We start from the raw sequence: 19,073 nt of genomic DNA on the forward strand, positions 1-19,073 counted from the left end.
GTCTCCAAGGGCTTGAAATTTAGCTTGCCTCTTGTTCATGAAGTCTCAGGAACAGCAAAGACTTTACCGACTCTGGGTTCCATCTCTGGAACTGCGGTTTCAGTTGCCACAGATGGGGAGAACCAGCCGACTCCGTCAGCAAGTCTGCTGCTGGCTCCATGTCCTTAAGGCACCACCTCACTTCACTTCTCCACCCTGGTCTCACCGACGCTGTCGATTCATGCTGACCGTGACTTCTGTGACCACATTGTGGCTTGGGGCAGCGCTCTTAGGTCACACGATGCACTGCCTCTTCTCACACTGTAGTCCGGACCGTCCGATGCCATCTCCCCGCAACTGGCTCTGTCGTCTGCACCGTGATATGTCAGCACTGCAAAGGGAACTGCCTTGACTCCGCACAGCAGCTCTGGTCTCACCAATGCAGCTGGAGCACGTCACCAAGCTGCTACCTGCACCGTGACTTTGAAGACACGGCACCCTGCACCGCTACGCTTCACATCCCAACTGCAATGGTTGCCATGACCAGCACACACCAACGTGTCGGCCACAACACAAAAGGTAATGTTCATGAGTCTGCCGACACCCCCGACGGACATGGTCAGACAGAACTGTTGGATTATGTTGGTTTCAGCACCACTGTAGCCCTGGACGGAGCTACTGACTTAAAGGAACTGCATAAGTATCCTTGCAAAGTGCATATTTTGTAGGAATGTATGATGGTTTTTTATTGTTTTGGTCTTGTTTCAGATATATAAAATCTTGAATATTTTTCTAAACTGGTGTGGTATCTTTTTGCAGTGTTTTCACTGTATTACTGTTGATTATGTGCAAATACAATGCCTCTGAGATAAGCCTGATTGCTCGTGCCAAGCTACCTAGGGGATGAGCAGGGGTTATTTTAGGAATGTAACTGCTTTACTCTGACGCAGATTCAAGAGCACAGTACTTTGCAACATCATCTACATACTCATTTTCTTAAGGGACCCTGTCATCTCCACTTTTGTGAGCAGTACACTTAACTACTGACATTTCTTTAGGTAGCCGCAATGCTTCCAACAGGTTCAAAATGTGTGTAGCATTACTCATTGGGGTACCTGAAGAAGTCATAAAACCCCTTTGTGACTACAATTGTCTGAAATCATGGACCATTCCAACACCATACTGGTTTTAGTATAAATGATCCCACTCAACTCATTAGTTAAGCAGTTTCTCTTGTTAAAACAATCAGCTCTGCTACATGTGCTGAAATTATATTACACAAGTATGATGTCTCCACAATATTTGATATGGTGCAGGCTGCATACACCACTCTCAATGTTCCATTATGGTCTCTCAGACAAGAACCATCTACAAATAAAATAAGATCAGCTAGTTCAAGTGATACATCCTGTATGTCTGGTCTTGGTTTGGTGCCCAACTCGGTTACATCAATGCAATTGAGATTACAATCTTCTTCATCATCAATTATGTTTGACATTGGCAAAAGAGTTGCAGGATTCAGAGTATTACATCTTCTGTTTGAAATGCTGTCAGCCACAGAGATTGTTTTCTCATATGCAGTTAGTCAGCTGTTTGCCAGATGCTGAGTATGAGTATGAGTCAGCAAAATCTCAACTGAATGTTGGAATAACATAATACATGTGCAAGCCATCTCAATCACTTCACTCTGCTTAGTTGCCAAACTAACTGTTGCCACCTATTTTAAACACTCAGGAAGTACTGCAGCTATATGACCCAATGTGGCAGAGATGTCGGCCACAGGCCTCTTCACTTCTCCATGGGTTTAAGGAAGTACTGACAATGGGCACCTGTCTCTTTCATGACAAACAAGTAGAAATCTTTGTCATAATCTGGCATTCCAACAGCAGGTGCACTATAGAGTTTATCTCTGAGCTGTAGCTAGACACTCATGAATTGGCTGTCAAATGGCACCAGAGTGCTTACCTCAGTGTGAGTAAGCCTTTAGTAAAGGCTTTATAATCAGGAAAATGTTTGAAAGCCACTGTCTACAGTAGCCAACCATTCTCAAAAACATCCTCACTTCCCTCTGTGTAGTTGTTGGAATAATTTTCAGGATTAAAGAAACCTTTACTTTAGATACTTTCCCCTCCCCTTTATCAATATGGCGTCCTAAGTAGGCAACTTCTTTCATACAATATTGCATTTTATGGGTGATAGCAATGGCCATTATCTGCAAGATGGTTCAAGAGCACAATTGTAGCCAACTTGCAATCTTCTTTTGTTTTAGATGCAAACATCAGCCATCTATATACAGCAGCAGCACTTAGGTACAGGGTAGATGCTGATTTTCCGAAACTTTCTTTAAAAGCTGGATAAAGATTGAAGGACTTTCTGTATAGCCTTGTGGGATATGACACCAAACTAGCATTTTATTAAAGAATCTGAATGCAAAAGAAATTGATGTCGAAATTGTACAAGAATTCAACTTATCAATGACCTCATACGCTAATGATACACAATTGGTGACATCACTAGACCCAAAAAACTGCAGAGGCGGGGAGAAGATATCTTCCTGCCTGATAAAAGTCAAAGATTGGATGACAAGAAGCTGCCTAAAGCTGAATGGGGAAAAAAACGAGATATTATATCTTGGAAATAAACTGGCACCCACACCCATTTTAGCCTGGCCAGCCTGTTTAGGTAAGGCACCTATACCTACAGACATAACTAAAAGCCTAGGTTTCTGGCTAGAATCCGACCTGTCTATGGGGACCCAAACCAAGAAGGTAGCCGCAACCTGTTTCGGACTACTAAGAAGCCTAAGGAAAATTTTGGACAGGATGCCAATTCATCTAAGGAAGACAGTGGTCCACTCTCTAGTCACCTCCTGACTAGACTATGGAAACTCTCTGTTCCTGGGAGCACCTAAATACGTCATGCGCAAGCTGCAGATCGTTCAGAATGCAGCTGCCAGGCTGCTCTGTGATATCCCCACACAGGAATCGATAAAAAAACATTTAGTGAACCTTCGATGGCTTCCGATAGATGCAAGAATAACCTTTAAAGCTCTGATCATTACACACAGAGCGCGCCATAATAAAGGGCCAGAAAAAATCAGGAAGCTTATCTCCCCATACACTCCACACAGGCGGTTACGATCTAGTACAGCTGACCCCCTAACACAAACAAAGGCCAAGAGAGAAAGATGGGGGCGGAAGAGCTTTCTCACGTCTAGCCCCCAAACTCTGGAATTCTATTCCAGTAGAGTGTAGGAAATTAGATTAAGAACTGCAATTTCGAAAGCAAATCAAAACCTGGCTGTTTAAGCAACATCTCTAAGTGACCAGCATCTTATCAGTAATCAATCGTACAGCGCTGGGAAGCCTTAGGGCAGCCATGCGCTCTATAAACCCCCTATAATAATAATATAATAATAATAATAATAATAATAATTGACTCTCCTCATTAAGAGCAATGGAAATCAAAGATTGGCACAATTCAATGACTGTGTACCATTTTGTGTCAGCTGGAAACTGAAACAAAATCAAAGCAGGATTTGGTTCCCCAGGACAGCAAAGGAACATAATATTATTAATTTTGCACAGGTCTCGGACCACCTTCTGTTTGGCACTTGTTTTTTTAAGTCAATGATCAGGGAGTTGCAGGGACCTCCTTGTAATTCTCTCATAATGCCCTGCTCAATTTGTTTTTCTAGTTAGTGGCTTAATGCCTTCCTCTGCTTCCTGAGTAAGCTTGTATTGAGGAGTTTGTGAGTAAATTGCATTTAGTTTCACTGTATTTCTTGCTGGCTCTGCGCTTTTAATCAATCCAATGACTTTGCCTTTAAAATCCCATACTTCCTCTTTCAATGTCTATCTTCAATTAGGAGGTAAATCTTCTTTTGTAAGAACTGGAAATAAATAAACCTTTTTTTTTGTGATTATGTTTTAAACTTAGAATTCTCATCCTGCATTTGAATTGACACACCATCTGGAGTGCAGTAAAACACATAATTCATGTGTACAGGACTTGTATCACATATTATCACTTCATGATCACTTTCAAGTGGGACAATTTTTACAGGAACATTGGATAAAACCTCATACTTTATTTGTTTATTTGATATACCCACAAATTGGACTTCTTTTTACTAAATGGGTAGGTTGGGATACTCCATGGGTCACACCAAAGGGCGGTTAGAAGCAGTATCAATTAAATTATACTGAGTGGCCAGTCACCTCACTATCTACATAAAGGCCACTCTGGCTACCTCTTGAGTAGCTTTCCTAATCTGTTGCCAATTTACCGGTCTTTCTGGGACCTTTTGCTTCAAATGTATTATCACTTCATTGTACTTCTGCAGCACAACATAAGCTGAATTATGATGAGGATTCACTCTTGGAGGCTTCTCTGTTGACCATGCCATGGCCGATTTGCCTTCTTCCCAAAAACTCTTGGGAACAATGATTTTAAACAAGGTTTTTAAATTTATCCAAAGCACCTTTTACATAATCAGTAATCTCACTACTGCTGTATACCATTTAGCCAGTTCTTCGCTAAGCTTTGGAAAGTTTGTTGTAAATGCAAAGAGATCAGACCTATTCCAAGACACATGCACATATGCTCTTCCACGCACCCTTCACATAGGAAATCCTACAACATCTGTTCCTGTTCTTGATTCAAATTCACTCTCACTCACATTTGTTTCTTTTTCTGTTTCTGCCTTTTGATTGTATGCTTTGCCGTCCCTTTCTTTCTATCCGTGTATTTGTTTTATCTGATCATTCCTTTGTACTAGTGATTAGATCTCTGATATGTGTTTGAAGAGTCAATAGACCCATTTCCTTCACTTCCCCCTCACTCGTATTTATTTTGTAATTTCTGCACAAGTCCTTTCTTTTGTATAAATCAATGTTACATTCTTCAGCTAACTCCTCAAGCTTTTCATATGCTTCATCAAGCTGCTTCCATACTCAGATATATTACTTCATCCTCATTATATGCAGTTAATCTTTTTCTGCTGATTGTACTGTGCAAAATTTCTCCAAATTCAGTTTTTAGTTGGTAAATATTGATTTCCCTCCTCACCCGTTCACTCAACTGTGCTGTAGCAACTGTAGTAACTGTACCAAGAATAGGGATAGTTGCATCTTACATTTACATTTACCTTTACATTTATTGTTAACCATTCAATTATTTAAAATCTTTACAGTAAAAAAGCTAAAATTGAAACTCGTCCCCCCTATGCCCGCCCACCCCTGCCACCCCCCTCCCACGCCAACCTGCGAGCTTTAAAAACCCTGTTTCCGACAGTCAATCTTGTATTGCAAAGTCCCACTTGCCATTATCTCCGGGAACCTAATTGTATTTCGGCAATGTTCCACTCAGAGTACGTAGAGTGACGGGCAAGCTCTTCTTTGCCCATTAGTGTTACTGAAGCACCTTGTTTGCCCGTTAATCAATCTCTGTATTTTGGGTGCTTGTGGTCAGACATTTATGCACTTATGTCTAAGGCCAGTCGAAAATGGTGAGTAAATTTTGCCGCTCTTGCGAGGAAGTAGGTTTTTATTTCCGAGACGCACCAATCTGATGCCTCCCTGCATGTTCTAATGCCAAGGTTTCTTAAGATGGGGTGGAGCATCCTTTGTCGCTCACTTCGTATTATGGCGAAGTGCGGTTAGATCCAATTCATACGAAATGGAGCGGACCTGCCCTCTCATGATGTTTGACCAGGTCTTATGCGGGATGTCTGTTAGGGACAAGCTTTGGGGTTCAATGTTGAGGGTCTCTATTGCTTTGCCCAGCTTGATGTGCCAGGGGGAGTCCTCTTGTATGAAAATTGTTGCCAGGTGGTGTTTGAGAGAATTGTAAGGTGCTTTAAGGACTCTGATATAATACTTAATTAGGTCCCCCTGGAGGGCCAGTTCAGGTCTGTCGAGCCCTAATTCCAGCCATAGCCTGGTCTTCCTTGCGTACCTGGGTGCTTGCAGCACGATTTTGTGGGCTTTGATCTGCGCTGCTGACATGAGTTTGTCTAAGTCTCCTGGAAATACCAAATGACCGTAGTAGATGGCCGCAATTAGTTTTGCCCTGAGGACCTTCAACATGGGATCCACTATGGGGGGATGTATGACGTTACAACGCAGGCTATTACAACGCCTGCCTTTGCAGCGCGGTTTTTACATCGCAATCCATTACAACGCATAGCGCTTTGGGGTGCTGGATAGTGAAAAGTTTAATTTACTATTCCAACACCAGTCCCCGTGGACACTGGGGAAGGTGTTGGATAGTAAATTAAACATATTCCCTATCCTAGAGCGCCCCCCCAGCGCGATGCGTTGTAATGGTTTGCGTTGTAATGACCGCATTGTAATGGTAGTGCGTTGTAAAAGTTTTGTTGTAAAGGTTGTTCACCACTCTGGGGCTAGTCAAGCGTTGACTTAGGCATCTCATTGATAGGATTACACTCTTGGTTTTGGCATTTAGGTGTTTTGTATGGGTTTCCGATGTTGCTTTCTCATGTAGCCAAACCCCAAGATAGTTATATGCTGTGGTGGTACCAATTTGGAGATCTCCCAAGTTCCAGCGTGCTTGTTTTTTGTGGGGATATCTGCCGAATATCATTATATTTGTTTTACTCTGATGGACAGTTAGGTGATTTTCCTTATTGTACTTCCCCAGCTCTTTTAGTGCTCTTTGGAGGCCCACCCTTGTGTGATCCATCACTACAGTATCGTCTGCGTACTGAAGGCTTGCCAGTCTCGCCGTGCCCAGTTTAGGTGGAACTAGACTTGCCTCTTTCAAAGCTCTCCCAAATCGGCTATATAGAGATTGAATAATAAGGGGGCCAAGACACAGCCCTGCTTCAGACTGTTGTTAGTTTCGACTCTTGCTGATAACGCTGTGGTGCTTATCTTGACCTTATCGTAAAGGGATATGATGGCTTTCAGTAGCTTCGATGGAACTCCCCAGGCTGACAGTTTTCCCCAGAGTTTGCCTCTATCGACTCTATCAAAAGCTGTGCTGTAGTCTATAAAACAGCAAAACAGTGGCAGATGCCTGTCTTTCACCACTTGTTTTGAGAGATAGGCCAGGGCCATGATGTTGCCCGTGATTGCGCTATTTGTCCTGAAGCCGGTCTGATAGAATGGTAATATTTCGTTGTTATTAGCCCAGTGCTCTAATTCCCTCAGTAGTTTGGCGTAGGCTTTGGCTTCTACGTCTAGCAGAGCCACTAGCCTGTAGTTGGCAGGGTTGGAGTGGTCACCTTTCTTATGAATAGGAAAAAGAGTTGATCGTTTCCATGTTTGTGGGATTATTGTTGTTAAATATGCAAAGTTGTATAGAGGGGTAAGGATTGAGGCAAAGAGTGGTTGGACTGATTTAAATGCCAGGGCTGGAATGCCATTTGGGCCTGGCGCCCCATCATTCCTCATTTTCCTTATCTCCCTTGTTATTTCCGTTTCTGTGAAGCCAATGCCCCCAGACGTCATTATTCCTACTTCGTCTGTGTGCTTGGGGAGAGTGTCTATGTGGGTGCTTGTTTCCCTGGTGTTCATAGGAGGGGCATGCTCTGCAGTTGATGTTTCTCTGGTATATAAGCCCCTTACATACTCTTCCCATTCATTGCTTGCAATGTTGTTCACCTTGCCTCTGGACTGAGAGCTCAGGCGGTTTATGTGCCTCCATAATTTGGCATTGTTCTTTTCCTTTAACAAGGCAAATACTGTGAGCCATTTTTGTTCCATGTCTTTCCTCTTCTGCTTGCCTACTTTCCTCCTGTAGGCAGCTCTCAGTACACTTATGGAGGCCCCCTCTTCCGATGAGCCTCTTTTTTCCCTCCTTCTAAGTGCCTTCATTAAAGCACCTTTACATTGGCTCAAGCTCCTCTGTATATGTGGGTTCTGCAAGAGGCCTTGTGGGAATGTATTTTTTTTATGTTGTTCTTTGCCCAACTTCCACCACAGATCATCTGTAAGTGCTTCCGACTAATCACCACTGGCTCGGTCTCCCACGGTCCTCGAGCTTCCCACATTACTGCCCACTCCTGCATTTTCCCTTGTAGTTTGGTTGTCCATTTTATTCTTTTAATGGCTCTTAAGTGTTCCTCCCCTGTGGTTTCTCCCATCATTTACTGGAGGTCTGCTGATTCCGTTCCTAGGTGGAATGCTGCACACAGAGGCATGTGATCGCTTTCTCCACTGTCATGGACCTGAAATTTTTTCAACTTATCAACCATTTTCTTGTTGATTAGAATATAGTCTATAGTAGATATGTTACGAAATGATGGTTTGGGGCACCACATGGGTGAACGTAGTTTCATCATGAGGTGGGTTGAGTTGAGTTTAAAATTTTTGAGAAGAGAGCGCAGTGGGCCCGCCTTGTGCCCTTTATTTTGTTTGCCATGGGCATCTTCCAAACTTCTCAAATTAAAATCTCCTGAAATGATTACATGGTAATGTTCATATTTAAGTATTATGTCTTCCAGCATGTGGGTAAATGATTCATTGCTGGCAGCAGTTATGCCGAGCAGCAAGTTGAGCGGCCGGTGGCCCTCCCTTAGCCCAGCAATTGTCATTACTTGCAGGTCTGGGGAGTTTACTCTTATTTCTGTGGGTCTAAGTTTATGCACATGGCTTATAAAGATTGAAAGACCGCCAGAGGGACGTCCGAAGATGGTTTTTATGGTTGTGTTTATCCGATGTTCGTGGAAGCCCACTATGGGTGTTGATATCATTGACCAGGTTTCTTGAAAGCATATAATGTCCCTTTTACCGAGATAGTCCTGTACTTCCTTGGTCCCCGCTTTTTAATTTAACCCTGCGATATTCCAGTATATGAGAGTTAGTTCTTGAGGGAGGTCAGAGTTTTGGCCTTGGTGTTGATCTTCCCACACCGACATTACCCTTCCTTCATTAATGAGCACTTGATTTTGGCTAGGGGTGCTGGTGCCAGTTCTCTCCATAGTTGTTTCAACAGTGGGTGTAATGACATTAGTAGTGACAATTCGACTAGGACCTGCTTCATTTTCTCATGCTGCACTTGTCACTTCCAGTGCATGTGTCCTCATACTTGGCTCTCCTGCTCCTATATCCTGATCAGGCAGTGTGGGTATTTGTGAATCATCAGTATGTGCCATTGGTCATGGGTTCATACATCCCTTAGGCTAATCTTTATTGAAAGATGTTGTATTTAGGTACTGTGTGTGGACGAGCTTGGTCAAGGGTTCCTGCTGATTAGCTCCAATTCACAAAAAATACTTGTAAACCTACTGATGTATTTCTGAGCAAAGATGTAGATTTACTATTTTTAGGATTTACTTACTTTTATTTTATTAACAGTTTAGAAGCTGTCACTCTGAATAAAGACATGCAAATCCACCATTTCAAAAAATGGGATGCACACCTATAGACACCCTTGCTTTTAGAGGAGGATTGTGTTAGCATCCTGCTTATTGCCTCTACACAATGCATAATTGTACTATTGAATATCGACATAAACAATATCATGGTGCAACAATATTGAGGACAGATATCAGTGGACAAAACACCAAAAGTAAGTGCACACTCCACATCTGTGTACTTTGAAGATATATGTAATATGTAGGTGGAGATATGTGGAGTTAGGTACAAAATAGCTTGACTTACTCACCTCCTGATTTTTTTCTCTGGATATTTTGTCCTTTATATTTAGTACCATTGATATTCTGACTTCTATATTTAGCAGGCACACAGCACTGCACAGTTTGTCTGTGCTTCTTCACTCAAGGAAAGCAGAGCATTGTGACAGTAGTCTCAGTGGCGTAGGCAGCTCTCCCCGCTTTTACTTACGGCCATCACGGGCGGCTAACGCAGGGACCGTCGCCACCCACGCTCTTACTTGCAGCCGTCACGGGGCAGCGGGCGGCAAAAGGTCTAGCTACGGCACTGAGTAGCCTGCTCCCTCTCCAGCCTGCAATCCACCCACTGTCTGAGGAGGAGAAGATGGAATTTACCAGGCTCAGTCTCGATCACTCCTGGGAGATACAAATGCATCATGAAAGGATATTACAGAGGCACCAAGCCCACTCTTCAAGGCAATGGTGATGATCCCATACAGGTAAGTAAATAGACACCAGTGTTGCCCTAGCAGCTCTCTTCCATCACAGTTTTTTTGTATCACTACTGCTTTTCAAGCAGCAGAAATCTCAATTTTTCTTAAAGTTAGACCTACTTTCTTTGAACTGCTCACCAGTCATTTTTAACACGCAAATGTTTTATGCAGTGTAAATGCAGACCTTCTTGCTTTGCCAGTGCTTATTTTAAATGCTACGAACTTCAAAAACCTGTGTAAAAGTGAAGTACCTGGGTGCATGAAGGAGCCGAATGTCAAGCTGCAGGTTTGGGTGTCAAAGGGAAATTTGAAGGTGTCAATCCCACAGGTGCTCACAATCATCATCGGTTTCAACCGGATATTTTGCCCATCATTCAAGACATACAGAAAATCCACTGATGGTGATTTGTCTTCATCTGTCCTAAAGAAGTAAAAAACATGAATGGGATACATATTAAAATGTTTTAACATATTAAGATAAACAGTGTGAGAATCCTGCAGAAGCATCCAACATACAAAACGTTACAGCCACGCGCCAGGTTTGCAAAAATAATGGCAAATCAGACTGTTTCCATTCAGAATCACTCATATCACCCATTACAGGAAAAAAAATCTTAACTCTGACACAAACAAGCACTGGCAAAGACAATGCCTTTGTTTAACAAAATGGTTTTATAAAGCTTCACAAACTCACGCAGAAGCACCAACACCAACAGAGCAAGCAATTTCACAGACACAGATCCTCTGAAGCACACAGAGGCATAGCTTTCATTACCACAGCAAGTGCATTGGCACAGGGCTCAGGAGTGTGGGTTGGGGCTACTTCACCCCAATTGTCTTTAACTGCCAAATCAGTATTTTACGGGTCCAATGCTGTGCTTGCATGAAGGCCTATGTATCCTTGCTAAACCTGCTTCAGTAGTTGTGTAAACCTCCCCTATAGATACAGAATGGGTAAAGCTTAGATTGCAGCATTCTAAAATTCTCTGAGACATTGACACCAACCCTGCAACCTTCAGACAAATTCCCTTGACTAGTCCATACACACTGCACGGTATAAACCATGACACTAATTATTAGTTTCTTAACTTCGAAATGGCACTGCCATTGAGGGATAAGGCACTGAGGTTTGCGTTGTGCATCATTACAAGACAAACATATGTGACCAAGTTGTAGGTAAGATTTCTCACTTTACCAGATCAACTGAGGGGAGGGTCTGCGGACATGCTTGGGATCTGGATGAGGAGGCAATAGGAGTGCTGACATTGTGCATGCGAAAAGAAAGGGGACATGCAAAATGAACAAAAGATTTTCCATGGCACCAGAATACTGATCTTGGGAAGGCCACAAGTGGTAGGCTTTGGAAGACATCAATGAATTTCCACTACAAAGAAAGATTTCCAAGCTAAAGAAATCGAGGTTCTAAGCTCACAGGTGTCTATAGAGAGGTGGCAGATGAAGCTGTGTGTTTGTAAATCCCCTCCCCCCAGCCTGGGTCCCAGCACCTCAGCTGTTCAATGTTATTAGTGTTATTTAATAATTTAATGTATCTAAATACTTATTACTGCAAATATGTGTTGTTAGCCTACAATGTTTAGTTAAGAATGTGTGTGTATGTGTATACATATATAAATATATAGCTAGATACACACAACGTTTAATTTAAACTTTTTAAGCAAACATGGGTATAAGTATGTATATGTACATATGTCTGACATTATCAGAAGACAGCAATGTGAAAGGACTGAAGTGAAGTCCTACGTTCATGTTTTCTATTGTGGACCAAGTTCAAATAAGGTGTGCGTGGAAGAGGTTAGCATCGTGACAAAGGCTTAGCAGCCGAAACACGTCTGACTCTTTTCTTTGCCATATTGTTTAAAATGGATTAAAATGGAGTGAAACACCAGCTGGAGTGACGTTTCCTTTCCCTTTTTTGATTGGTAATCAGGAGTAATTTGTATATATATATATATATATATATATATATATATATATATATATATATATACATATATATATATATATTTACAGCTCTCACTTGTCTCGTTTTTCAAAGAAAAGAGGAAGCACTCCCAGGAGCGGGTTCAAAGCTTTATTATAAACCCACAGCGACCAGACGCGTTTCGGCGTGTTGCCTTTATCGATGGTAGGTTGCGCGTCTGAGGCCGCCATTATTTATTTTCATTTTCCATTCCCACGTGGTGATTAACACAAAGAAAGGACATTTCAATGGAAAGTGTAAGCGCCATCTTAGCATGATCAATTCATACATTACTGCAAATTATTTCACATTGTCCTTATAACTGGTGAACACAAAATTGCATTTCATATAGCCTGATTCATACACGTGCCGTGTGATATCACAAATTACGTTACACTTAATACCGCCCTGGATGGGCTTTCGGCCAGGCGCCCTTTCCATGATTCATGCCCTTCCATCTAGCCCTGTATGGGCTCTGTCCATATGGGATTCATTTATATTTCAACCAATGATGTGCCCGCATACACATATATATACAAAACATATAATCATACGAACATATTTCCTAAAACAGTTCAGTTACAGTTAACATCTAAAGACATTGATCAATATTTTCCAGAGGATCCCATTGTTTTTAACGCTTTCCCAAATGTACCGCTAATTCTTCATGGGTATTGAGACCATCCGGGTGTTTAGTTTGTAGATCAATGATGTAGCGAGATTCAAGTCTTCGCAACGTCATTAACCTATCCCCCCCCCTTGGATGTATTGGAACATGATCCAGTATGTAAAACCTTAACTTTTCCCTATCACTTTGATGCTTCAACTGAAAGTGACGGGCTACTGGATAGGTCATGTCGCAATTCTTTATGGCCCTACAATGTTCAAGAATTCTTTTTTTGGTCTCATTGATGGTACTTCCGATATACTGTAGTTCACAAGGACATACCAAACAGTATACCGTGTAGGGTGTACTACATGTTAGGAATTTCTTGATCTTTTTAGGATTTGCCATGCCTGGAACTTGGTATGAGGATACTTTCTTACTATTGGAGCATGCCTTGCATTTGCCGCAGGGAAAGAAACCCTGTAGGTTCTTGGATAGTTGATCCGAAGACTTTTTCCCTTGATAACTGCTCGTAAGCGTATCTTTCAATGATCGTGCCTTCCTGAAAGTCAGTAAGGGTTGTGGAGGAATGTCCAAACCTATCACTGGATCCAATTTTAATAGGTTCCAGTTTTTCTTGAAGATTTGTTTCAATCTCCCTGCATCATCTGAGAAGGTTGTGATCATTCTGAATTTCCCATTTTCAGAACGCCTACTCTTTTCCTCAAATAATTGTTCTCGGGGTATTTTATTGACCCTGGTCAAGGCGTCCTGCAAGACCTGATCCTCATATCCTCTTGCTCTAAATCTGCTGATGCATTCTTGTGCATTCCTCTGGTAGTCTACCTCTCTCGTGTTATTCCTCTTTATCTTAGGAGTTCACCAAAGGGTATGCTCCTTACTAATTTGGGCGGGTGACTACTTTGAGCGTGCAGTATTGAATTGCCCGCAGTAGGCTTACGATACAACTTAGTATGGACCTCACCATCAGTTACACACACCTCCAGGTCTAGAAAATGTACTGAGGAGGTGCTCATTTCCGCAGTAAAATGTAAATGTACGTTGTTATCATTCAATCTGTCTACATATTGTATTGCTGTTTCAGTGGACCCCCTCCAAATCACGAACAGATCGTCTATATAACGATGCCAGGTAACAATGTTTTGGGTCCAATTTTGATTGGTTTCCGCCCAGGCCACCTGCTCCTCCCACCAGCCGATGAATAAATTCGCGTAGCTGGGGGCGAAGCAGGTGCCCATCGCGGTTCCAGAGACCTGGCGATAGTACTGCCCTTGGTACAAAAAGATGTTGTTGTTCAGGCTAAATTCCAGCAATTCTAAGATCATCTCATTATGCATGGTGAATTTCACCGATCTATTTTGCAAGAAGTATTTTACTGCCTCGATGCCATCTGTGTGTGCGATGCACGTATATAGGCTTGAGATGTCCATAACTATCATTAAATCACCCTCTCGCCAATGCATGGCATCAACAGTTTTGACAAAATCTCTCGTATCTTTTACATAAGATCTCAATGTCATTACAAATTCTGAAAGAAAATGGTCAATGTAAATGGAAATGTGTTCTAAAAGACTCGACTGTGAGGAGACAATCGGTCTCCCTGGTGGTTCTAGTGCATTCTTGTGCACCTTAGGCAGGTGATAAAAACACGGTACTATAGGATTCAAAATCCTCAGAAATAAATATTCTTCTGTCACAATCATGCCCTTTTCGTACCACTTTTTGAGTAACACATGACAGTTGGTAATGCTTTCGAGGTACACACTTTTATTAGTTTTCTCATATGACAGTTCGGAGATGGAAGGGCATGAATCATGGAAAGGGCGCCTGGCCGAAAGCCCATCCAGGGCGGTATTAAGTGTAACGTAATTTGTGATATCACATGGCACGTGTATGAATCAGGCTATATGAAATGCAATTTTGTGTTCGCCAGTTATAAGGACAATGTGAAATAATTCGCAGTAATGTATGAATTGATCATGCTAAGATGGCGCTTACACTTTCCATTGAAATGTCCTTTCTTTGTGTTAATCACCACGTGGGAATGGAAAATGAAAATAAATAATGGCCGCCTCAGACGCGCAACCTACCATCGATAAAGGCAACATGCCGAAACGCGTCTGGTCGCTGTGGGTTTATAATAAAGCTTTGAACCCGCTCCTGGGAGTGCTTCCTCTTTTCTTTGAAAAACGAGACAAGTGAGAGCTGTAATTTTATGCGGAAGGCACCGTCCGCGGAAGCACCCGTCCTTGAGTGCGCGAAGTGGGTGCAAACGAGGGAGCTTCAATATATATATATATATATATATATATTACCTACTGGCGGTCGCCAGTAGGTATATATAGTTAGGATTTTTTCTCAATGGGATTTTTGAAAATTCTATGTCTAATAACTTTGGCGTTTGTGGACGGAATTGGCTGAAATTTTCAGGAAAATTGAACATTTTGTTTCTGAGCAGCCCCTGGAAATTTGGGGGGGTTTCGTCAAGGGGGGGCGCGTTTTTCCCATGTTAATTTCCATAGGGCGGTTGGCCTCACTTTTAGCTCGAACGGCTGAATGGATTTGCACGAAACTTGGCAAAATTGTAGGGACTGGTAGCCTGATGTGCCTTTGCTAGGTCTCAATATATGTGCTCCAGTGGATTTTGATAAATTAACGTTCAAAAAATATATATATCTGTAACAGCGCTCCGGGTAGCGCTCCGGTTCGCGTACTTGACGCGTAACGGAACTTCGCGAAGCGAAGCTGATTGGCTCTCCGGTGTCTGTCAACATTCTAAACAGTCCGGAGCGGCCGCCATCTTGTCTCTCGGTAGGATCGAGAGACAAGAGGAGGCCAAAACAAAGGGGGAAATGACCATAAGGGGGCATAGTAGATCCTCTCTGACCCCCTAGGTTTGATGTGGAGGCTTTAAAAGGGCCCAACGGGGCAAAAAAAAAAAAAAAAAAAAAAATCGTTTTTTTTGCGTGGGGAGCGCCCGGTACACTTTTGTGCAATGGGCGGTGGTAATCTAAATGATGAGGGGGGGGGGGGGGGGGCAGCGTTCAAAGCACATCAGCGTGCATAAACACAAAAATGTTTTTATCTACCACGTACTTGACTTATCTCTCTGAGATACATTCCCTTGTGTTTCGGCAATGGTAGTCTGTTCATTACATAGATCGCCCGAGGGCGGTAGTACAGACCGCGCGTAGGAAAGGGTCAAAAGCCAGGGGTATAGGAGTATGTAACAAGCGAGCCATTTAATTGAAAAAACTAAACGTGACAAACGGTTGCAGGATCAGTGAAGGTTGATTTTATAATTGAAAGTATAACAGGATCAGTTACAATAAAATCGTCCATACGCACACCATGGGCGAGTATCATGGGTAACATTATTTCGAAGCTTTATTAATACAATAATCAATAATGAAAAATCGACATCAATAGGGTTGTCCGTATTCCTAGTCAGTACCCATCCCCGCCCGCCATGTGCACAAAGACCGCATACATCCCCCATAACGTCAAGGCTAAGTAACTAGAACGTCATAAGGAGTTGCAAGTCGCTCCCATACTGGCGCCATTTTGGTCGAGGCCAGGCAGGTCCAGAGTATAGTTCAATGTCTCCAATAAGTAGCGGCAGGACCAGAATCCCTTTCGGCAGTTCTGGCTTCGTCATTACGAGCACTAGAAAACAAGACATTCTGGGCAATACCACCCTTGACGCAGCCCTTTATTCTACAAGATGGTGTCTTTCAAAAGCCAGGGGTATAGGAGTATGTAACAAGCGAGCCATTTAATTGAAAAAACTAAACGTGACAAACGGTTGCAGGATCAGTGAAGGTTGATTTTTTAATTGAAAGTATAACAGGATCAGTTACAATAAAATCGTCCATACGCACACCATGGGCGAGTATCATGGGTAACATTACTTCGAAGCTTTATTAATACAATAATCAATAATAAAAAATCGACATCAATAGGGTTGTCCGTATTCCCAGTCAGTACCCTTCCCTGCCCGCCATGTGCACAAAGACCGCATACATCCCCCATAACGTCAAGGCTAAGTAACTAGAACGTCATAAGGAGTTGCAATTCGCTCCCATACTGGCGCCATTTTGGTCGAGGCCAGGCAGGTCCAGAGTATAGTTCAATGTCTCCAATAAGTAGCAGCAGGACCAGAATCCCTTTCGGCAGTTCTGGCTTCGTCATTACGAGCACTAGAAAACAAGACATTCTGGGCAATACCACCCATGACGCAGCCTTTTATTCTACAAGATGGTGTCTTTCAAAAGCCAGGGGTATAGGAGTATGTAACAAGCGAGCCATTTAATTGAAAAAACTAAACGTGACAAACGGTTGCAGGATCAGTGAAGGTTGATTTTATAATTGAAAGTATAACAGGATCAGTTACAATAAAATCGTCCATACGCACACCATGGGCGAGTATCATGGGTAACATTACTTCGAAGCTTTATTAATACAATAATCAATAATCAATAATGAAAAATCGACATCAATAGGGTTGTCCGTATTCCCAGTCAGTACCCTTCCCCGCCCGCCATGTGCACAAAGACCGCATACATCCCCCATAACGTCAAGGCTAAGTAACTAGAACGTCATAAGGAGTTGCAAGTCGCTCCCATACTGGCGCCATTTTGGTCGAGGCCAGGCAGGTCCAGAGTATGGTTCAATGTCTCCAATAAGTAGCGGCAGGACCAGAATCCCTTTCGGCAGTTCTGGCTTCGTCATTACGAGCACTAGAAAACAAGACATTCTGGGCAATACCACCCTTGACGCAGCCCTTTATGCTACAAGATGGTGTCTTCCATTCAGAAAATATTGTTGGCAGCATTTTGAAAGGAAAGATAAACGGCCGTTCTCCTAGTGAGTCTCACATTGTTACATTTATGAAGAATGTTGAAGAGTAGTATGTTGAAAATCTGAAGCCATCGTTCTACAAACTCTCAACCAGCCTTGGATGGAAAAATCCTGAAGAATGTACAAACTGAAAACCAGTTTTTGTCTGCATAGCATCAGCGAAGAAGGGTGGGGTAACACATGTCACCCCAAAACCAGTCGCAGCTGCCATCATTGCGCCTTTTGGCAACATTCCATCCACGTTTTTCCATTTGCTAATATTCCATAGTTTTAACCATATTAATCCACGTTTTGCCACATTTTCTGTGTAACTCTGTCGTTTCGCTTCACATTCAGGTTATGTTCTGCCATTTTCCAGATTTCTAATGCTTGAACCGTGCCCTCCGGACCTCATTATCAAACACGATCAACGCAGTGGTTCGTCCAAAGCAATATTTATTTAAAAAATCCAATGCATTTCGGGCACCTCATTGCCCTTCGTCAGGGAACACTATAAACAACAATAATAGCAAAAGGTAAACATCGTGTATTCACTTACATCAATTCAAAATTAATCTTACACATCATCTAATCTTAAATAATTAAATGCTTGTACATCATGATCACTGTGCGAATTTTCTTATGTAACCTGTCGCCTCAACGCTAGCAAACTCATTTTTGTAAACAGTGCCTATCCAGCCACATTTTATCCCTCGTATCCGGTGCTATTGTGCATAGAGACTGTGGGCTCTTATTCCCCTCCCCGTTGATATAACATTTTCTGTTCACCCTTTACTATCAGAAACTACGTTTTAGGCCCCTGTGTTCTTTAACATGATTATCTCAGTATCTCTTTCAGTAAGTTTTTAATGTTAAACAAAGTATTCATGTCTTCATTCACAAGTCTATTTGTCCATTAGTCGCATTACATCTCCCTGCTTCATTTTCACTCCTTACACGTACCTGCAATGAACGCTAAAACCCATCCTGTCTTGTTTCCGATCCGGTGAAGTTACCCTCCTGTTGTTACCCCTTCATTTAAAACTCATTCTCTATGCTACCTTCTTCCTAATTGGCCCGTGCCGCTCACTGTCTTTCGCTCTCGTGTTCACGTGGTGGTGCACGTCATTTTGCTTGAGACTACGTTACCATGCATAGCATCAGCAGCAACACTTGAGTCAGCTTTGTGTGAAACCGCCATCTTGATCCAAGCAATACCGTCCCCCTGCACACATTCAGGGACCAGGCCGCATTGCGAGGGCACCGCAGGACGTGACTTCAGGTCAAACGGATTGTGGGACAAGGTCCAGAATGAAGAGTCACCAAAAGGCAAAAAGTTCCGCCGGACCCCGGGAGCCGGCCGCCTATGTCGGGGGTGATCTCAGGCCACACCAGGGCAACAAGACTTGGGGAGGGGGCAGGAGCCAAGCACCCCCTCCCAGTCCGCGCCACCACACCGCCCCTCGGGGGCCTCCGTCAAGCGGTTCAGGGAGGCACCGCAGGCAGCGGTTCTTCAGATCAGTGGCTCTCACCGGCAAGGCTCCCCTCCGTCAGCAGCGATCGTTGGCGCTG

At 42.9% G+C, this 19,073-nt stretch overlaps 1 protein-coding gene across 1 annotated transcript in view; it reads right to left on the bottom strand.

Moving 5' to 3' along the window:
* LOC144798348 (5-hydroxytryptamine receptor 3A-like) overlaps nucleotides 1-19,073 on the bottom strand; it is a 431,839-nt gene that overhangs the window by 152,245 nt on the left and 260,521 nt on the right. The window contains exon 5 of the mRNA XM_078669182.1: nucleotides 10,305-10,474. Within this exon, the coding sequence (XP_078525308.1) occupies nucleotides 10,305-10,474 (170 nt within the window). The remainder of the gene's footprint in view (nucleotides 1-10,304; nucleotides 10,475-19,073) is intronic.

The sequence above is a fragment of the Lissotriton helveticus genome, chromosome 12, assembly GCF_964261635.1.
Source record: "Lissotriton helveticus chromosome 12, aLisHel1.1, whole genome shotgun sequence".
Classification (NCBI taxonomy): Eukaryota; Metazoa; Chordata; class Amphibia; order Caudata; family Salamandridae; genus Lissotriton; species Lissotriton helveticus.